This window comes from Dendrobates tinctorius, unplaced genomic scaffold (assembly GCF_039654945.1).
Source record: "Dendrobates tinctorius isolate UK_male_01 unplaced genomic scaffold, ASM3965494v1 ptg000062l, whole genome shotgun sequence".
NCBI lineage: Eukaryota > Metazoa > Chordata > Amphibia > Anura > Dendrobatidae > Dendrobates > Dendrobates tinctorius.
In genome coordinates this window covers 16,169,853-16,191,311 of record NW_027361730.1, presented here as the reverse complement: position 1 = coordinate 16,191,311, position 21,459 = coordinate 16,169,853, and the positions used below count along the sequence as shown (strand labels likewise).

General features: G+C 42.1%; 1 protein-coding gene across 1 annotated transcript in view; it reads right to left on the bottom strand.

Annotated features, from left to right (window-relative positions):
• Nucleotides 1–997: 997 nt before the first annotated feature.
• LOC141092950 (TRPM8 channel-associated factor homolog) overlaps nt 998–21,459 on the bottom strand; it is a 57,335-nt gene continuing 36,873 nt past the window's right edge. The window contains exons 6-7 of the mRNA XM_073579326.1: nt 20,233–20,567; nt 998–1,360 (exon numbers count right to left, since the gene is read on the bottom strand). Of these exons, the coding sequence (XP_073435427.1) occupies nt 1,097–1,360; nt 20,233–20,567 (599 nt within the window). The 3' untranslated portion in view covers nt 998–1,096. The remainder of the gene's footprint in view (nt 1,361–20,232; nt 20,568–21,459) is intronic.

Below are 21,459 nucleotides of genomic sequence, written 5' to 3'. Positions count from 1 at the left end.
AGAAAACCTTGTGTCATGATGTTGTGGATGGTTTCTGCGCCCTGATTGGCTGCCGGAACCAACACACAAAGTTAAGGGGAAAAAAGTGAGCGCCGCTCATCTAAACTTTCCACACGCTCCTCCCCTCACCAAACACGTCCCCCTGCTAATCATACAGCACCCCTATTCTAGCCAAAGTAAAAAATAATAACAAAAGCATTAATGGAAACACGACGATTTACCGAACTGTGACCAAATTTTGACGACTTTGACTAAAAATGCTGGTGAAAGCGAACACGAATCCAAATGTGCTACGTTCGTGCTGAATTTGAGATTGGTGAACATTTTCTGAACAAGTTCATTTCTCTCTACTCATCAGTGCAAAGTGTGAGAACTGATTTGACTAGGTGAGAGGCTCTGGACGGAGGTCTAAAACTTACTTTTTCTCCTTGTGGAGAGTGACAGACTTCAGTCTAGAGCCCCTTACTTAGCCAAATCAGTTCTCATACTTTGCACTGACGAGGGGCAATACCTCGAAACATCATGTCTGCAAATTGAGATTCTGATTTGGCTTTTATCTTAAATCATAGTGCAAGACTCGTTAAAGGGTCGACAGTGACTTGTAGGATTGCTGCTTCCAACAGATGGCGCTATACAGTTCAAGTCCTCTTCCTCTCTGAAGAGGCAATTTGCATATTAAATTACCCAGAGGTGCATTGCATTGTGAATAAGCCTCCTTACACTGGCATGTCATGTTACTCTCTACAAGGAGAAACATTACCCATTAGACTGAAATTTCCTATAAATTCTTCAAGGTACTTTGTTGTTAATGTTATTCATGCTAGTCCTGAGTCCTTGTCTTTATCACAATTATCTACAGCTTTTGTTTATACATCTTGGTTAGTGTTTTTGTATGTTGTGTAATCTTCAATAAAGAATTATTAAAAAAAAAATGGAAGGGCCTGCGTAATGGGGATTTAATTCCTGTTAAAATCAAAAGTAACTCATATGCAGTTGCTTTAAAATGTCAAGGAACCTTTATTCTAGTAATCATGAGTTTCTACAATTAGTCTTGAAATTCAAGCAATATTTTGCAAAAAAAGTGAGTATGCTAATTTTATTTAGGAATTTCCCTCGACTCAACGTAGGTCTTCAAGGGGTCCTCTTCCCATGCAGTCAGTGTGGACAATTTCTGACTGGTTGTTTCATCAATGGGCCATCCCCAGGTCTTGAAGAATGGGGACAAGTTTTTATTGATTACTTGAGAGAACTTTTCTGCCCAGAGATTCATCTTGTCTGTCTTCTCAGTGCTAACATTAGACATGGTCTGATAGTCAAAGAAAACTTGCTTGAAGGGATCCCAACCAAATCCCTCTTGTAGCTAAAAAATAGAAAGCACAACAAGTTATCCAACATAAAGTTAAAAATTGCAAAGAACAAAAGATAACAATTGTATTGATAATTGGCTGTTAAAGATTATGCTGAGGATTCCCTACTTCAAAAAAGGACCACAGCTTGTATTACACTTGCCCCGCACACGTTTGTTCTTAGCCATGGTTAAAGGGAATAATGTCGCCAAGTTTTCACTACCAAATCTAACAGCATCATAATGTGTATGTGTATGGCTCATTGATTAGCTTGCACATGAGTACAAATAGTAAAACCAATGAAAAACACATGAGTAAATATCCAAATATAACACAAAACAAAATTTATACAAAAAATATTAAGAAATAGGGTGACAAACACTTAGTTTTATTGTTTGGTAAATTGCTTTTACCTTTTGCAGCTATTTGTTATTGTCTCAATGTAGCCATAATAAAAATACTTAGAACTTTGCAAAAGCCTTGATTAAAAAATTGCAGACCTATATGCCTATACATTAATAGACATTAAACTCTGTAGCCTGATCCTTCAGGTCCAAGTTTGACCATTTGACAAAACATATGATTGAGAAAGGAGGACAATTTTTTAATCCCTTTACCCCCGAGGATAGTTTGCACCTTAATGACCAGGCCAATTTTTACAATTCTGACCACTGTCCTTTTATGAGTTAATAACTCTGGAATGCTTCAACTGATCTTGACAATTCTGAGATAGTTTTTTCACAACATATTGTACTTCACGTTAGTGGTAAAATTTCTTCAATATAACTTGCGTTTATTCGTGTAAAAAATGAAAATTTGGCGAAAGTTTAGCAATTTTCTATATTTGAATTTTTATGCCCTTAAATCAGAGAAATATGTCACACAAAATAGTTCATAAATAACATTTCCCACATGTTTACTTTACATCAGTACAATTTTTGACACAAAGTTTTTTTTTCGTTAGGAAGTTAGGCTAGGTTCACATTTGCGTATCATCCGCATGCGCAGATGCATGCTAAAACGCATGTTTGCGCAGCATTTTTTATGCACATCATCTTACGCATGACGGAAAAAAGCTGCATGTACATGCGTTTGTATGCGTTTTTACATGCGTTTGCGTTGTTTATGCGCATGCATTTGATATGACACCAGACAAAAATGGGCATGTCTCATGGGATTTCTATATGTATTTTGAATAACACATGCGTATCGAATGCATGAGAACGCATGTACTTGCATACCAATGCGCTCCCATAGACAGTAATGCGTTTTTATGCACTTACCTGCATGTGTATGCCTGCGCATATTTGACAAATTTTTCACGTCTCAAAAAATGCAACAGGTTGCGTTCGCCGCACACCATGAAACAACGCATGCATACGCAAAAGCATGCGAACTCATGCAAACGCATATCCCCACGTACACCATGTTAAATATATGTACGCATGACGCATGCTGATCTATGCGGATCAAACACTGCGCACACAAACGCTAATGTGAAACCAGCCTTATAAGGGTTAAAAGTTGACCAGCGAATTCTCATTTTTACAACAAAATTTACAAAACCATTTTTGTAGGGACCACCTCACATTTGAAGTCACTTTGAGGGATCTATATGGCAGAAAATACCCAAAAGTGACACCATTCTAGAAAAATGCACCCCTCAAGCTGATCAAAACCACATTCATCAAGTTTTTTAACCCTTCAGGTGCGTCACAGGAATTAATGGAATGTGAAAGGAAAAAAGTCAACATTTAACTTTTTTTCACTAAAATGTAAATTTAGACTATTTTTTTTATTTTCACAAGGGTAACAGGAAAAAATAAATCCCAAAATGTATAATGCAATTTCTCCTGAACATGCCAATACCCAATATATGGGGAAATACCACTTTTTAGGCGCACGACAGAGCTCGGAAGAGAAGGAGAAGGAAGAGAAGGAGCACCGTTTGACTTTTTCAACGCAAAATTGGCTGGAATTTAGATTGGACACCATGAAGAGCCCCTGATGTGCCTAAACAATGTACACCCCTCAAAAGTGACCCCATTTTGGAAACTAGACCCCCCAAGAAAGTTATATAGATGTGTGGTGGGCACTTTGAACCCCCAAGTGTTTCTCTAAAGTTTATAATGTATAGCCATGAAAATAAAAAAATCATACTTTTTTCCACAAAAATGTTCTTTTAGCCCCGAATTTTTTATTTTCCCAAGGGTAACCAGAGAAATCGGACCCCAAAAGTTATTGTGCAATTTGTCCTGAGTACTCTGATACCACATATTTGGGGGGAAACCAGTTTTTGGGCACGTGGCTGAGCTCGGAAGGGAAGGAGTGCCGTTTGACTTTTTTAACGGAAAATTGGCTGGAATTGAGATCAGATGCCATGTCGCGTTTGGAGAGCCCCTATTGTGTCTAAACAGTGGAAACCCCTGACAAGTGACCCCCTTTTTGGAAACTAGACCCCTCAAGAAACTTATCTAGATGTGTGGTGAGCACTTTTAACCCCCAAGTGTTTCACTAAAGTTTATACTGCAGAGTCATGAAAATAAAAAATCATTTTAGCCCCCCTATTTTTTATTTTCCAAGGGTATCCAGAGAAATTGGACCCCAAAAGTTGTTGTGCAATTTGTCCTGAGTATGTTGATGCCCCATAAGTGGGAGAAAACTACTGTTTGGGTACACGTTGGGGTTCGGAAGGGAAATAGTGATGTTTTAGAATGCAGACTTTGATGGAATGGTCTGCGGGCATCATGTCACATTTGCAGAGCCTCTGATGTGCCCAAACAGTAGAAACCCCCACAAGTGAACCGATTTTGTAAACTAGACCCCCCAGGGAACGTATCTAGATTTATGGTGAGCACTTTGAACCCCCAAGTGTTTCACTAAAGTTTATAACGCAGAGCCGTGAAAATAAAAAAATCATATTTTTTTCCACAAAAATGATCTTTTAACCCAAATTTTTTTATTTTCACAAGGGTAACTTGTGAATTCTCTTTCTGGCCTCCCTCTGGTTATTACTGAAGGTAGTGGAGCTGGTCAGATTGACAGAGGGGTTGTGAGTTCTCTTTCTGGGCTCCCTCTGGTGGTTAATGGACGTAGTGGAGCTGATCTGATTGACAGAGGCTGGCCACCTGAAAATGAGGATGACGATTGGAGATCTGGGCTTTCAGATTGGGATTTAAGACAGCTGACTCCCTCTATCCCTGCTGGTGATTTTCTTCCTGTTCCTTCTGAGGTCTGATGTCTCCTGCTCTGTTCCTGCATGGTTCAGCTAAGTGGTTCATTTACTATTCTGTTTGCATTTGATCTGGTTTTGTCTATCTCTGCTTTGTGCGAGTCAGCCAGCTCCGGCTGGCGCTGTGCTGAATCACCGCCCATATGTTACTGCTTGTGCCAGTTTGTTTTGTCCCCTGTTACATTGGTCTCTTTTTGCTTTGCTTTCAGAATATACCAGAGTGCTGATATAGTGGGGGTGAAGTCGTGTGACTTCAGTGTTTTTTGTGCATCAGACGTGTTGGACTTTTTGCAGGGTTTTTTTGCGTGATTGCAGACAGTGTCTTTCCTTTCCTGTCCTGTCTAGTCAGTGTGGGCCCCATCATTTGCTCAGTCTATTTTCCTGCCTGCATTTGTGTTTTCATCTTGTCTCACTGACAATATATGTTTGGGGGCTATCTATTCCTTTGGGGTTTGCTCCGGGGCAGTTTAGATTTCCCCTTTCTTGCTTTAGGCTGTTAGCTCTCCGGCTGTGCCGAAGCGTCTAGGATCATCGTAGGTACGCTCCACGGCTACTGCTAGTTGTGTGGATAGGATCAGGGGTCTGCAATCTGCTTAGTTTCCAACCTCTCTGGTTTTTTGTGGCTTAGCCTGGGCCTGCTATCCTCCTCCATGACCCATTCATAACAGGTAACAGGAGATATTGGACCCCACAAGTTGTTGTGCAATTTGTCCTGAGTACTCTGATATGCGATATGTGGGAGAAAACTACTGTTTTGGCACACGTTGGGGCTCAGCAGTGAAGTAGTGACGTTTTAGAATGCAGACTTTGATGGAATGGACTGTGGGCGTCATGTCGCGTTTGCACAGCCCCTGATGTGCCTAAACAGTGGCAATGCCCAACAGTTGCCCCCTTTTTGGAACTAATCTACTGTTTCCTGGTATGAGAATTTTATAATGTAGTGGCATACGTGAGTTTTGTAGTGTTTGTCAGGTTGTCATACGTCAGTTGTATAGTGTTCGGCAGGTTGTGATACGTCAGTTGTGTAAGTCAGAAATGAATTTAGTAGTGCATGGAGGTGTGGTACAGTCTGAAGCATTCTTTCACACACAGGCCAGGTTTGTTGGGGCAGGTGTCGCATTGTTAAATGTAGTCCTTGCGTATTCCCCTTCTATAACACACTTGGCACCTCTTTTGCAACCTTCCTTTTTTTCCACTTTGAGGAACCTCCCCCAGGAAATGTTGACCTGGTAAGATATGAGCACCTGATCTCCAAAGATTAAGATTAAGGCCTTCATCACTACCTCGAGGAACTTAAGGTACGACGTAGTGGTCTGACCTGCACATCGTGACAGCATGAAAGCGTTGAGCATTGCCAAATGTACAATGTGCATGGCCAGCTTCTTGTACCACACCTTGTCCTTTCTCAAATCGCTGTATGCTGTAATTTTTTTTTCTTTGTATTTTTGCATTCTGTGCAAGCTGGGGTGTGGCCTCCCTCTCCTGAGCTGGAAATTGGATTTAAAGGCATCCCCTGACTGGTGTCAACTGGTTGGGATCCGGTCCTTTTGTCTGCCCTTATTCACACACTGATGTCAACTTTGACACATGATAAGGTTTTTAATATTAGACAGTGTAGGACTGCCCCGATCACAGAGTCTTCTTGACGATGGTGGGACGGCTTTTATGCTATATTTGATCAAATACAGTATTACTAAGAACTCTGAATTATTTAAGTGCACTTTTCCTTTTTATTTATTTAATTACAGCAGAGTTTTTCTTATTTTGTCTTTTGTAGGTTTTGTATGCTTTATGGCCAATGTGAAAATGCGTTTATATGCTGCATGTATACCAACTTAAACCAAGCTCAATTTTTGTGCTTTTTTATTAGCAGTATAATGCAGGAATTTGTGGATGGCCTCAAAACATGTCCGGGCCATGACCATTCAGAACACTGTAGTGTTGTATAAACCATCAACAGTCCAATATTGCTGAAGTTCTGACTTCTTCAGGATCCCCATGTGAAGGAACAAGCCCCAAAACTGCTTCATTTTAACTGCGTCTACAGGAGACCAGTTAGAAAATGATGAATTGCGGTTTTGTGCCAAAAATTGATGAGCGTACAAATTAGTTTGGCCCACCATGAGGTTAACAAAATCCTCAGAGAAAAAGACTTTGAAAAGGTCTATTTCTTTGAGGCCGATGGTGTCAAACCTGATTTCTGATTCTGCCACAGAATCAGGAATCAGTGACTCATAATTTTCGGTGGGCGGGGTCCAAAGGGGGTCAGTAATGGGAGGCGCTGGTTCATCTTCTGGAATACGGGGCACTGTTTCATCTTCCTTCTTGGGACATCTGCGTAGCAGTTCAACAGCACCTGAGGAGGAAGAGGAGGAGAGGAAGAGAAAGAGGACGAGGATGACGAATCTGAAAAATAAAGAAATGTGGGATCCTCTCTCTCCCTATCAGTGTTGGAGACAAGGAAAGCATATGCCTTCTCCACTGAATAGCGTTTTTGAGGTGAACGGGACGAGCGGGATGACCTCTTTTTTTTGTATGTGGTGATTGTGTCAGTACTTTACTTGTGTGTGTGAGATAGTGCTTGGTGTAAACCTTTTTGTTTGAAAAGAAAAAGCTAAAAGAAAAAAAGCAGCAGCCAGGGAGAAAAAAAAGTCAGTGAAAAGAAAAGTGTAAAACAGCTGGCCCGAGCTCTGATGCGTGAACTGCGTCACTAATCAAAGCTCGGCGGCTGCTGAATGTGTGCACGGGTGTGGTGTAAAAGAAAAGTGTGTAAAACAGCAGGCACATGCTCTGATGAGTGAACGGCATCACTAATCAAAGCTCAACAGCTGCTGGATGTGTGCACGGAGGTGGCGCAAAGGGGGGTGGAGGGGGGTATAAAGAGGGGAGAAAAGTAAGAAGGGGAAGGGGGGATTGGGGTGGATGAGGAGAGATCGGGCAGGGATCAGGGATCAAAACACTTAACTATGTAACTATATGTAACAACTGTAAGTAGGTTGAATAAAGACCTATGTCCATCAAGTTCAACCTTTCTCCACCAACTGTACATTTCCTCACTAATCTAGCTATAGCACGCAATGTTATGTATATCAAGGAAATTGTCTAGCCCTTTTTTAAAAGCTGTTATATTGTCTGCCATTACTATGTCCTGTGGTTGGACATGCCACAGTCTAACTGCTCTAACTGTAAAGAACCCTTTCTTGTTTAGTCGTCGTAATTGCCTTTATTCCACCCATAATGAGTGCCCCCTAGTCCTCAGCACGGTCCTTGGAAGGAACAAGTCATGTGCCAGTGTTTTTTACTGGCCACACATATATTTATACATGTAAATGAGATCCCCTCCGAGTCGTCTTTTTTCTAAGCTTAACAAGCCCAACTTTTCCAATCTCTCCTCATATGAGAGGCCTTCCATCCCTTGTAATAATCTAGTTGCCTATCGTTGAACTGATTCTAACTTCTGAATATCCTTTTTAAAATGTGGTGCCCAAAACTGGATCCCATACTCTACATGGGGCCTCACCAGTGATGTATAAAGGGGTAATAAAATGATGGGATTGCGGGATTTTCTCTCTCTTTTTATACATCCTAAAATCTTGTTTGCTTTTGCAGCTGCTGCTTGATATTGAGTACTGCTGCTCAGCTTACTTGTAACGAGAATACCCAAGTCCTTTTCTTGAGCTGCAGTCCTGAGTATACTCCCATTTAATGTATATACAGCAATAGGATACTCTGTCCTAGGTGCATTGCTCTACATGTATCTATATTAAATCTCATTTGCCAAGTGTTTGCCCATTCAGTTATCTTATTCAGATCATTTTGCAATATTCTGATGTCAAGGTCAGACTTTAATATCCTACATAGTTTGGTGTCATCAGCAAAGACTGACACTTTACTCTCAATCCCAAAAAGAGGATTAAAAAGAATTGGTCCTAGCATAGATCCCCACTGCTAACTATATCCCATTTAGATAACATACCATTTCTGACAACTCTTTGTTTCCGGTCATTTAGCCAATTCCTTACCCATCTGCATATAGTTTCCCCCAGTCCTTGCTTCTGTAGCTTAAGTATAAGTCTGTTATGTGGAACTGTATCAAATGCCTTTGCAAAGTCCAGATAAATCACATCAGTCGCATTACCAATATCCAGATTTGCACTCACCTCCTCATAGAAACTCAACATGTTAGTTACGACTTATTCATCATGAATCCATGCTGGTTGTCAGTATATTATTGTCTGCCATATACAGTATTTCTGCAGATCATCTCTTATAATGCCGTCAAAAATTTTGCACACTACTGATGTCAGGCTTACTGGATGGTAGTTGCCTGGATCCACCTTCATACCTTTCTTACATATTGGTACCACGTGAGTCATCCTCCAGTCATGTGGCACCACCCCTGTTACAAGAGATTCTAAGAATATGAGATAGAGTGGTCAGTCAATTATTGAGCTCAATTCCCTCAGTATCTGTGGATGAATGCTATCTGTGCCGGGCGATTTGTCAATGTTTAAAATGCTCAGATGTAAATACACTTCTTTTTATGTTAAACTAATTATATCAGGTTGGGAATTTAGATTTTTGCCTTGTTGAATGATCCCTGTAACAGACAGTTCATTGGTGAACATGGATGAAAAGTGCCTGTTTAATATCCCTGCCTTTTCTTTGTCCTCTGTGATTATCTTGTTATTGTCATCTTTTAAGGGGCTGATACCATCTATTTTTTTCTTTTTGGCATTGATGTATTTATAAAAAATGTTGGGTTTTATTTTAATGTCATTGGCGATTTGTTTCTCTGTAGATAACTTTGCCAGCTTGATTTCTTCTTTACATTTCTTATTTAGATCTTTATACTCCTGCAATGCTATTTCAGTGTTCTTGGCTTTCAAGATTTTGAATGCCCTTTGTTTTTGTGTTATTAAACTTTGCACTGTCCTGTTCATCCATAATGGTTTCTTTTTATTCCATGACATTTTATTACCAGAGGGTATAAGTTTTTTGCAGGATTCAAGTAGTATTTCCTTAAAAAAGTCCCATTTATGTTCGGTATCCCCAGTTACCATGGCGTTGTCCCATTCTTTACGATTAAGTTCTTCCCTTAACTATTAAAAATCAGCTCTCTTAAAGTTCCAGGTTTTGGCATTTCCCCTTTTGAATGTTTGATTGAAAATTACATTGAAACTTACCTTGTTAGGCTAAGTGCACACGTACCGGAACTCTCGCGGAAATTACCACGAGAATTCCGGAATTCCAGTCCGCGGGAAAATCGCATTTTAAATTCCCGCGATTTTCCCGCGGAAAAACTAGCATTTTGCAAGCGTAATTAGCTTGCAAAATGCTAGCGTTCTCCAAGCGATCTGTAGCATCGCTTGGAGAACTGATTGACAGGTTGGTCACACTCGTCAAACATAGTGTTTGACAAGTGTGACCAACGTTTTACTACTGACGCTGCCTATGCGGCCTCAGTAGTAAAAGATAGAATGTAAAAAAAATAAAAAATAGTGTTATTCTTACCCTCCGACATCCCGCGCATCCGTTCCCAGTAATCCTTTGCGAAAATGCCTGCGATGACGTCAGTTCTCGCAAAGGACTACTGGGAACGAGAGCGTGAAGAGAAGCAGGAATGCTGCGCGGGACGCCGGAAGGTAAGAATAACAATATTTTTTATTTTTAAATTCTATTTTTTACAGGGATATGGTACCCAAAGCCCGGAGGACAGTCTCCTCTCCTCCGGACCGTGGGTACCATCCGCCATTGTTCTGCTTACTTTCCGCATGGTGTGCACAGCCACTTGCGGGAAGTAAGCGGAACATTGCATTCCTATGGGTGCGGGATCGCCGCGATTCCGCAAATTAATGAGCATGCTGCGGTTTTTACCGCGAAGCGATTCCGCCGCGGTAAAAACCGCAGCATTAGTACAGCATCGCGGAATCCCATAGGAATGCATGGGATGCTTATTTTTCGCGTTTTCGCGGCAAAATCGCGCGGTTAAAACCGCCACGGAAACGCGAAAAAAACGCCAAGTGTGAACTCAGCCTCATGGTCACTGCTTCCCAAATACTCTCTGACCTGTAGATCTGAAAATGTATCTGATCTATTTGACAGAACCAGATGCAGCAGATAACCTCACCTGGTTGGTTCATCTACCAGCTAAGAGAGGTAATTGTCCTGAACTGTGGATAAGAAACTGTAGCTTTTAGCACAACCAGAAGATTATATGTTCCATTGAATATCTGGATAGTTAAAATCCCCCATTATAAGAACCCTATTACTGTTTGCTGCCTTTTTAATTTGTTGTAGCATTTCATCCTCTACCTGTTCAGCTATGTTAGGAGGCTTGTAGCAAACTCCAATTAGCAGCTTTCCATTATTACCATCCCCATGTACATTTACTCACAGTGACTCTTCATTCCTGTAATGCCCCAAATGTCTTCATTGAGCACAGGTTTTAATGTGGATTTTACAAAGATGTTCATGACTAAGGGTGCTGTGACACCAGAAACGTGTTGATAACGCATTTTTTTGTCCGTACTATGCTGAATTTTATCCTCTATTTTTGCAAAAATCTGAGTGAAGAAAGAATTGTTTTTTCACTTGATCGTTGAGCTGGCTTTTCTCTTCATTTGAATCCTATACAACAAAACACGGCGGTTCCATGCTCCGAGCCTCATGATGTCCTTATCGGTGAGCTGGATTGTTTTACCGTATATACTCGTGTATAAGCCGACCCGTGTATAAGCCGACCCACCTAATTTTGCCACAAAAAGCTGGGAAAACTTATTGACTCGTGTATAAGCCGAGGGTGGTGCTGCACAAGGGTTAATGGTGGTCAAAAAAGATGCTCCATAGATAAATACCCCCATAAAATGCTGCAAAAGGGTTAATGGTGGCCCAACAAGATGCTCCAAGGATAAATACCTCCATATATTGCTGCACAAGGGTTAATGTTGTCCCAAGTAGATGCACCATACATAAATACCCCCATATGCTACACAAGGGTTAATGGTGGCCCAAGTAGAAGCTCCATTCATAAATACCCCCCATATGATGCACAGGGGTTAATGGTGGCCCAAGTAGAAGCTCCATACATAAATACCCCCATATGATGTACAGGGGTTAATGGTGGTCCAAGCAGAAGCTCCATTCATAAATAGCCCCCATATGCTGCACAAGGGTTAATAGTGGTCCAAGTAGAAGCTCAATACATAAAATACCCTCCCATATGCTGCACACGGGTTAATAGTGGCCCAAGTAGATGCTCCATATATATATACACCCCCCATATGCTGCACAAGGGTTAATAGTGGCCCAAGTAGATGCTCCATATATAAACACCACCCATGTGATGCTGCCGCTGCTGCTATAAAAAAAAAACAAAAAAAACACATACTCACCTCTCCGTCGCTGGGGGCCAGGCGCCGATGTAGCCGCTGGCTCAGGCCCCCGGCAATGGCTATATTTACCATTCCCGGTTCCATTGCTGTCTCCAGGTCCTGTGCAGTGACGTTAGCAGAGGGCGCGCGCTAACTATGTCACCACGCCCTCCACTAATGTCACAGCCAGAGGACCCAGAGTCATGGGGAGCGGTAAGAATTGCTCAGCTCCCCGTCATACTCATCGTCCTCCTGGCGCCCGGTCTCTTCAGTCCCTGCTTCCAGCATGATGTCGGCATCCAAGCTGTTCCTGCATTCAGCGGTCACGTGGTACCGCTCATTAAATATGTGCATATTCATGAGTTTAATGAGCGGTACCACGTGACCGCTGAATGCAGGAACAACTGGGACACTGAGATCATGGGGGAAGCAGGGGGGCTGCAGAGACCGTGCCAGGAGGGGGGAGTATGGTCTCTGACACCCCCCACTCCCCCTCCACCCACCGAACCTTGTAAATGTCTCGTGTATAAGCCGAGAGGGGGACTTTCAGCCCAAAAAAAGGGCTGAAAATCTCGGCTTATACACAAGTAAATATATACGGTATATTCATTTTACAAAGATGCACTCCCCTCCACCTTTTCTATCTTTCCTATCCTTTCTAAGTGTAGTGCACCTCTCTACATTTGTTACCCAGTCATGGCTCTCGTCAAACCAGGTTTTCATAATGCCCATCACATCATATTCTGTGACCATCATAAGAGTCTCCAGTTCATCCATTTTGTTTGCTAGACTTCTTGCATTTTCCAGCAGACATTTAATATTATTAGCACATTTGTTACTCTTATTCAGCTCCCTTCTTTCCTTACATATCCCAGCCCCCCTAAAATTTCATACTGCCTCCCTCTCTGTCTACTCTGTCTATCTCCTTATTAGAAAAACTACCCTCCCTTCCCCAGATCCTAGTTTAAAAGCTCCTCCATTTGTCTTACCATTTTTTTCCCCAAGCACAGAGGCACCCTCCTCATTGAGGTGCAGCCTGTCCCTATCATAGAGCCTGTAGCCGACAGAGAAGTCGGCCCAGTTCTCCAGGCAGAGGCGTATCCAGGGAGGGCAGCCGGGGCATTTGCAGTCGGGCTGCCTAGTGCAGCGGTCCGCAATGTCTCCCCTAGCGGCTGCGTTCTGCCGCCCCCCCGGCCTGAGAGTCGGCAGCTCTCTGTGTCAGCTGTCATGCTGACAGCCGGCGCAGAGAAGGTGTGCGTGCCAACTCCCGGGGATCAATTTACTGGCATTTATACAGACGCCAGTACAATTGAAGTTCTGACCGCCGGGCCAGAGCGACGTCAGCAGCGTGATCAGGTCATGTGATCACGCTGCTGACGTCACTCCCCGGCGCCCAGAGTGAACGCTGGTGGTAAGTGTGCTCCACTGTGGAGCTGAAGAACCACCGAAGATGGGAGATGGGGGGTGTTAATGAGTGGGGATGAGGGTTAATGTGGGGAAGGGGGTTAATGAGTGGGGATGGGGTAAATGTGTGTGGGGGGGTTTAATGAACGGGGATGGGCGTTAATGAGTGGGGATGGGGTTAATGAGTGGGGGTTAATGAGTGGAGATGGGGGTTAATGTGGGGATGGGGATTAATGAGTGGGGGTTAGTGAGTGAGGATGGGGGTTAATGTGTGGGGGGATTTGGAGTGGGGGGTACATAATGTGTGTGGGGGATTTGGAGTGGGGGTACATAATGTGTTGGGGATTTGGGAGTAGGGACGGTGGGTTATTGAGTGGGGATGGGGGATACTTAATGTGTGGGGGGCTTTAGAGTGGGGATGGGGGGGTTATTTAATGTGTGTGAGGGATTTGGAGTGTGGATGGGGGATTTAATGTGTGTGGGGGAATTTGGAGTGGGGATGGGGGGTACATAATGTGTGTGGGGGATTGGGGATGGGGGAATTGAATGTGTGTGGCCAGAAGTATACAAATCACATACTTGTGCTGACATGACTGTACATCGGCAAGGGAGAATCCTAAATGTGTGCAGTGCATTAGTTGTGAGAATTCAGAAGACTGCAATGTCAGGATTCAGCAGGTTCCAGTAGTCATCACATAGACACTTCACTCATATACGATTTTCATAGTTATGGTCTTGTGACAATGAGCTTCTCTACCTGCTTTCAGTTTTTTTCTGGAATTAATGTTCACCGCACACTCCAGTGGAATAACTTGCATAAAGAGTAAATTTATTGTGAGATAAATAATAAGCCAGGGAGCAAATATACAAATGCGATAAGAGGTTTGACTTTTCGACCCTGCCAGGGTCTTAATTATTAAAAAAAAAGTGTATAAATATAAATACAATACACCAAGAATTAATTGGGTACACAGATGACGAATCACCCCGGGTACAAAGTCAAGCAAAATTACAGAATGGAAGATATGTACAGTATATACAATATATACCAAGAGCACAGCTCTATGTAGTAGATAAATTTATACAGTTCATAGCACAACATAGTACGGAGCAAGTCAGAGGCATGAAAAAAGAGGTATTTGTTACCTTAAATTTCAGTGCATACACGAGATAGAGCACAATGGTGCAGTAAGAGTATAAAGCGATCCCACAGGCTGCAATGAATCATAGCATAATGAGAATATGAATTGTAATGAAATCATAATGAAGAAATGAGAAAAGTGGATACCTAATGGAATCTCGAAAAAATCATTACCCCACTAATCAAAACCATGAAAGCATTTTTACTGGACACTGGACATTTTTTGGGAATAATCAAACAGCTAGGCCAAATACCACCTAATAGCTTTCTAGTGACAATGGATGTCAATAGTCTTTATATGTCCATTCCACATGATAAAGGCATAGAAGCCACCAGACTACTTCTTGAAAATTCTGACTTATCAACTGATTCAATCGAATTATGCATTGATCTACTCAAACTAGTCCTATGTAAGAATTTTTTCTTATATGAAGACACCTTCTTTATCCAAAGATGTGGGACCGCTATGAGATCGAATGTAGCACCCGGTTATGCAAATGCCTTCATGAATCAGTTTGAAATTGAACATGTTTTTTCCCATGACCTATATATTAATCAGGTGATCGGCTACCATCGTTATATCGACAATATTTTCTTTGTTTGGACAGGTACTATAGATTCTCTCAACACCTTCCATCAACATCTTAATTCCACTTTCCCGGGGTTGGCTGTAAACCATACTCCAGAGTAAGGATCAAGTTCCTTTCCTGGATACATTAGTACTCAAGGATGAAAAAGGAACCCTGTCAGCTGACCTTTTTTGCAAACCCATTGACTGTAACACTTTATTACACTATTCCAGCTGCCATCCAAGAACAACTAAAAATAGCCTACCACGCTCACAGTTCAGTAGGATTTCACGCATCGTATCAGATCCAGAAACCCTCAACACCAGACTCGACAGCATGTCACAGAAATTTCAGACAAGACACTATCCAGTCGGTTTACTAGAGAAAGAAAGGAACCAAGTCCTCACACCAGGACCCCCTCCTTTACCAGTTCATAAAAGTGAGAGAATCCCATTCGTACACACTTATCATCCCCTCATGCCCAAGGTATACTCGATCATCAGAAAGCACTGGCCCCTGTTATCCAAGGCTTACCCAAAAATTGAGTCCTTCAACACTCCCATGTTGATCTGTACTAAGAGACCTCCAAATATTAGGGACAAACTGATACAAGCTGACATAGGCAGCACACGCCCTACCATTTCACAGGGATTAATTGGCGCAAGGCACAATGGCACCATTCCCTGCCTCAACTGTGCGGCATGTTCCAATGTAATCCGATCGGACAATGTCACCCACCCCAGGACAGGGAAAACTTACCCTGTCCGTGGATACTTTACCTGCGATTCGAACTTCGTTGTCTATCTTATCAAGTGCCCATGTGGTCTCCTCTATATAGGGGAGACCACACAACATGTAAAGGATAGAATAGCAAGCCACAAATCCTCTATCAGGTGTGGCAAGACCTGGCTTCCCTTACCGTACCACTTTACTAAACAACATCATTCTGTGGCACAATTGAAATTCCAGATTAAAATAGAGCAGGTCCCCTATCCAAGGAGAGGTGGCAATCACATAAAATTACTAAGACAAAGAGAATCATTCTGGATACACACCCTCGATACATTGGAACCTAGGGGCTTAAATACAGAGATAGATTGGCATGTTAAATGATGTTTCATTAATCTCACTCTCTTATTTTTTCAGATACGCTAATCTCTCAAATATATAGGTGAGTCACACATTATTCTTTATTTTTATTTTATTTTCATTTTTCATCAGCTTTATTTTTTCACTTTATATTCATTTTATTTTTCCTATTTTGGTCCGTTTATTCTCTCTTTTCATTATTTTATTTTATTATTTACTTTTTTTTATTATTTTCTATTTTTTTTATATTTTTTCATTATATTTTTTCATTATTTTTCCCGGTTTTTCTTAATTTTCATCTTTTCTCTCTTTTTTTTCTAATTTTTTATCATTTATTTTTATTTTATTATTTTCTATTTTTATACTTATTTAATTTTTTTTCTCTCTCCATTAATATCATTTTATTATTTTTTCCTCCTCAATTATTATTCAATTTTTATTCAATATTTTTTCTCCTTATTTTTATTTTCATTTTTACTTTCTTTATATTTCTATTTTTTCCTTCTGCCCATTTTCTGTCCTCTCTGGTTAGCCATTTCATTTGATATTCTACCCTATGTACAATGATCTACCTGATTGCAACATCCCTCTCACCAGTAGTAGCGTCACTCATTACTGTTTCCTACGTTGGGCGAATGCCTAAACATAGCCTGCTTGAGTTACGATGCCCTCCTGGGCTTTATCTCCTCCTTCCCCCATAATGGATTACCTGGTGTCCGGTGCGCAAGCGCTGACAAACTGCTAGATAGTTTCCATAACAACGGCTTCCCCTAGACATCATGGACAAGCGCAGTTGCCCCATAGACACTGGCTTACATCACTTCCGGTTTTAGCGCTAGACTTCCGGTCCCAGGCGCTTACAGGACTTAAATAGTGGGCTTTTCCACATAGATGCACACTGCCTCAGCAAGGCGCGGGAGCGCCGCTCTACAACACAGTGGGACAAGGTAATAACGATACTACACATTACCCTACTATAACCTACCATCTAGATTAATATTGGTGACCATATCCATGACTCTTGTAGGTCCTGCATTACATAAAGCGCCCAAGAACCAGCATAAGTGCTATTATAGCGCTTCTTTGGCACCTTCCTCATTCCATTAGGTATCCACTTTTCTCATTTCTTCATTATGATTTCATTACAATTCATATTCTCATTATGCTATGATTCATTGCAGCCTGTGGGATGGCTTTATACCCTAAGGCTGTGTTCACACGTAGCGTTTTTTTCGTGTTTTTTGCGCGGATTTGCCAAAAAATCCGCTCAAAAAAAGTTTAAAATAAGCTTCCCATTCATTTCTATGCATTTTGCACTTTTTGTGCATATTGATGCGTTTTTAAAAAACGTAGCATGCTCATTAATTTTGCTGATTTTTCCATATTTCTGGCTAGTTCTATGCGTCTGGAACAGCGCGGAAAAAAAACGCATAAAAACTGCGCGTTTTTGCGCAAAAAAAACGTGTGGAAGACGCGCAGAAAAAAACGCGCGGTTTCTGGGAAGGAATCCGGTTTTTATGCAGAAATTTTCTGCATACGTGTGCACATAGCCTTACTGCACCATTGTGCTCTATCTCGTGTATGCACTGAAATTTAAGGTAACAAATACCTCTTTTTTCATGCCTCTGACTTGCTCCGTACAGAAGACCCTATGCTATGTTATGCTATGAACTGTATAAATGTATCTACTACATAGAGCTGTGCTCTTGGTATATATTGTATATACTGTACATATCTTCCATTCTGTAATTTTGCTTGACTTTGTACCCGGGGTGATTCTTCATCTGTGTACCCAATTAATTCTTGGTGTATTGTGTTTATATTTATACACTTTTTTATTTTTATTTTTCTTACAGCGATATATGATTAAGACCCTGGCAGGGTCGAAACATCAAACCTGTTATCGCATTTGTATATCTGCTCCCTGGCTTATTATTTGTATCACAATAAATTTACTCTTTATGCAAGTTATTCCACTGGAGTGTGCGGTGAACATTAATTCCATTGATTTGGGGCCTTGGGTCTGTTACACCAGCACCTCAGAAATTCATACAGCATGCACGCCAGTCTATTTATCTATTCAGTTTTTTACTGAACATTGAGAGCATTAGGGAGAGCAGCTCGTGGGTACTTGGCTAAGTGTGCAAGTCGCATATGTACTTGGGGGGGGGGGGGGGGCAAACCAAATTCTTGCCCCGGGTGCCAGAAAGCCAAGATACGCCTTAGTCTCCAGGAACCAAAACCCTTCCTTCCTGCACCAATTTTTAAGACACTTATTTATCTCCCTATGCTCCCGCTGCCTATCTAGTGACGCTCGTGGCACTGGCAGTATTTCTGAAAACACCACCTTGGAGGTTTTGGCCTTCAGCTTCTCTCCTAGTTCCCTAGAATCATTCTTAAGGACCTTCCACCTCCCTCTAACTTTGTCTTTGGTACCAATGTGTACCATGACCACTGGGTTTTCCCCAGCCCCATCTAGCAATCTGTCTATCCGATCCGCAATACATCGAACCCGAGCACCCGACAGACAGCACACTGTTCAGCATTCCTACCACCAACATCTGTCTGGTCTTTGCTGCACTCCTATTTTCCTCCTTCCTACACCAGTCGTTTTCCTGGTTGCTAGGAGCAACGTCCTGCTGCAGTGATCCCAGTCCTGGGCTTGCATTCATAATATCAGCCAAACAGGCATATTTACTAGGTTGTGCCAGATCAGGACTGGGCTCCCTAGCATTTTTACCCCTACCACTACCCCTTCTTGTAACATTTTTCCAGCTGCTTACTTCTCTTTCCTGATCTTCACCACCTCCACCCTCCTCCATATCACTGGCCTCAGCCAGTACAAGCTCAGTGAGCTCTAAACTCCTCTCCAGGTTTGCAATGCTCCTGAGTGTTGCCAGCTGCACATTTTGATCCATTACCTGGGCTTCCAAACATGTAACCCGCTTGCATCGAGTGCAGACATATTCACACTCAAAGGGCTGTTCAAGGCATGCATACATCTCACAAGATGCACATGATGCTAACCATCTTTTAACCATGATCTTTGACATCATGCGTCGTTTGGCGCTGGGTTTTTTTTAATCCTGCATGTATTTAAACTATGTAAGTACACTGTCTCTTCATGTTGTATGTGGTAATTCCTGAAGAAGGGGTCATTGGACCCCTGAAACGCATTGAATAAACCACTGTATAATTTCACTTTCCTCTGTAATTTTATTAACATGGCAGCGCGGATTTAATCCATATCTCGTACCAAGTATGTCATTTTATATGGTCGGTAACCGGCCTGTGGATCTGCGGCAGCCGACATCTTTACAAACCCGTATTCAGCACCATCAGGTGAACAATTTTCTTGGTGTCTCCTTCATTGCTTGTGTGATAAGACCCTATTTGCGCTATGTGTCTCCCCCCTGTTTTTCAAATAATTGTCATCTTTCTTCTCAGTTCTTTGTTCTTTCTTCAGCAGTGAGGGATTGTGGTGTCACAGGCTTCTGTGGCACCACATGCACATGGCCCAGCACAGCGCCGATCCTAGGCTGTGCCCTGTGATTGGCGTGATTGATCGTGCCAATCATCGGGTCCAGGCCATGCCTGATGTTGCCAGGCACCAGCCAAGGATTGGTGCTCTTACAGCTCCGATACTAGGCAGGTCACAGCCAGGGCAAAGAGCGCTCACACTGCGGCTGTGCCCTGTGATTGTCGCAATCATTGTAATCGTTGATCGCTCCAATCAGAGTGGGTTCAGGTGCTGCCAGGCAGCAGCCTATGATCGGTGCTCTTGGAGCACCAATCTGATTTCCTGAAATGCTGTGATTTCTGAACAGCCAATCACAGCGATCGTGGTTGCAGGAGGGCGGTGACACCCACCCAGGAGGACGACACTATCTACCCAGAGGTAAGATGGCGCCGGAATTGTAATGTGATCACTTCGGCTGCAGTGTCGCATTAAATAAATTACTTAATGATCTGTCGCTGGTCAAATAGGCCCAGGGCACATGGACAGATCATTACGTCTAATGTCAAAAAGGGGTTAAGAAGATATTATCCACATACTGAAGTAGATTTTGTGTATTACCTGCAGATAAGTCTCTAGTGCTGTCCACAAATTCCAGTCTGCCAACTTTGCCCCATTCTTCAAATACTCTCTGATACGGGCTTCTCTTTTTTCTGGTTCCAGATCAGGATGAGCTTTATCCCTCGGGATTCCCAGCACATTTTCATGTACATATACCGACCACAGGTTACATGTGGCTTCTGTAGTGTGAGGAGGGAATTCCCAAGCACGCTGCTGCTGATTGTGCCCCAGTTCGTGTACGGGCCCCCATATTCCCTTCTTCATATGCTGAAGGTCTGTTATAGGAGTTGCTGAGGGTATATGGCACATGACAGGGTACCCAGCGTGCATCCATCCTATAGAAAAATAGGAGAAATGAAAAGTGATTTAAATATAAAGAAACAAACTGTGTCTGAATTGCCAACATCCATAAATTTACAGACAGCACTTCTGCAGTGCATGGAGTGTCAGAGAAACAACCCCATCCATGATTTTTCCTCCCTCTCCAGTTTGTACTGCACATGAATTGATATATGCAGTACAAACACAGCCCGAGTCAAACTTGGAAGCCAATTCGCCAAAGAAAGGAAGGAGTGTATTACTATGAGGAGGAGGTGGAGGGAGCAGTGATTGGCTGACAATCACTATACAGTATCTATGCTCAGCGCTACAACACTTCCCAGTCTTCATTCCTCAAGGCTCCAGCCCAGCACCATTCCTTACACTACAGTCACATCCAGAGGTGCAGTCACATCATGCCTTATACTGTATTCACATGCAGAGCTGCAACAACAACATCTATATACAACCTCAACTATATACAAGCTTTCAAGAGTATTTATCCTTTGAATTGTTTTGGGGGATTTTTTCTGATGTTTTGGTGTTATGTGTGAAGGAGTCATTTTTAGGCTATGTGCCCATGTAGCGTTTAAAACCGGACACTAAACCTGGACTTCTTCCCAGAAAACGCAAGTTTTTTTCCGCGCGTTTTCTGTGCGATTTTTCGCAGTTATTTTTGCATTTTTGCTGCGATTTTCGCGTGCAGAATTCAAGCACTTTCCAAACGATTTGAAGTATCGCTTGGAAAGTGATTGACAGGTTGGTCACACTCGTCAAACATAGTGTTTGACAAGTGTGACAAACTTTTTACTATTGATACTGCCTATGCGGCTTCAATAGTAAAAGATAAAGATAGAATGTTAAAAATAATTTAAAAAAATAAAAAATCGGGTTATATTCACCTTCCGG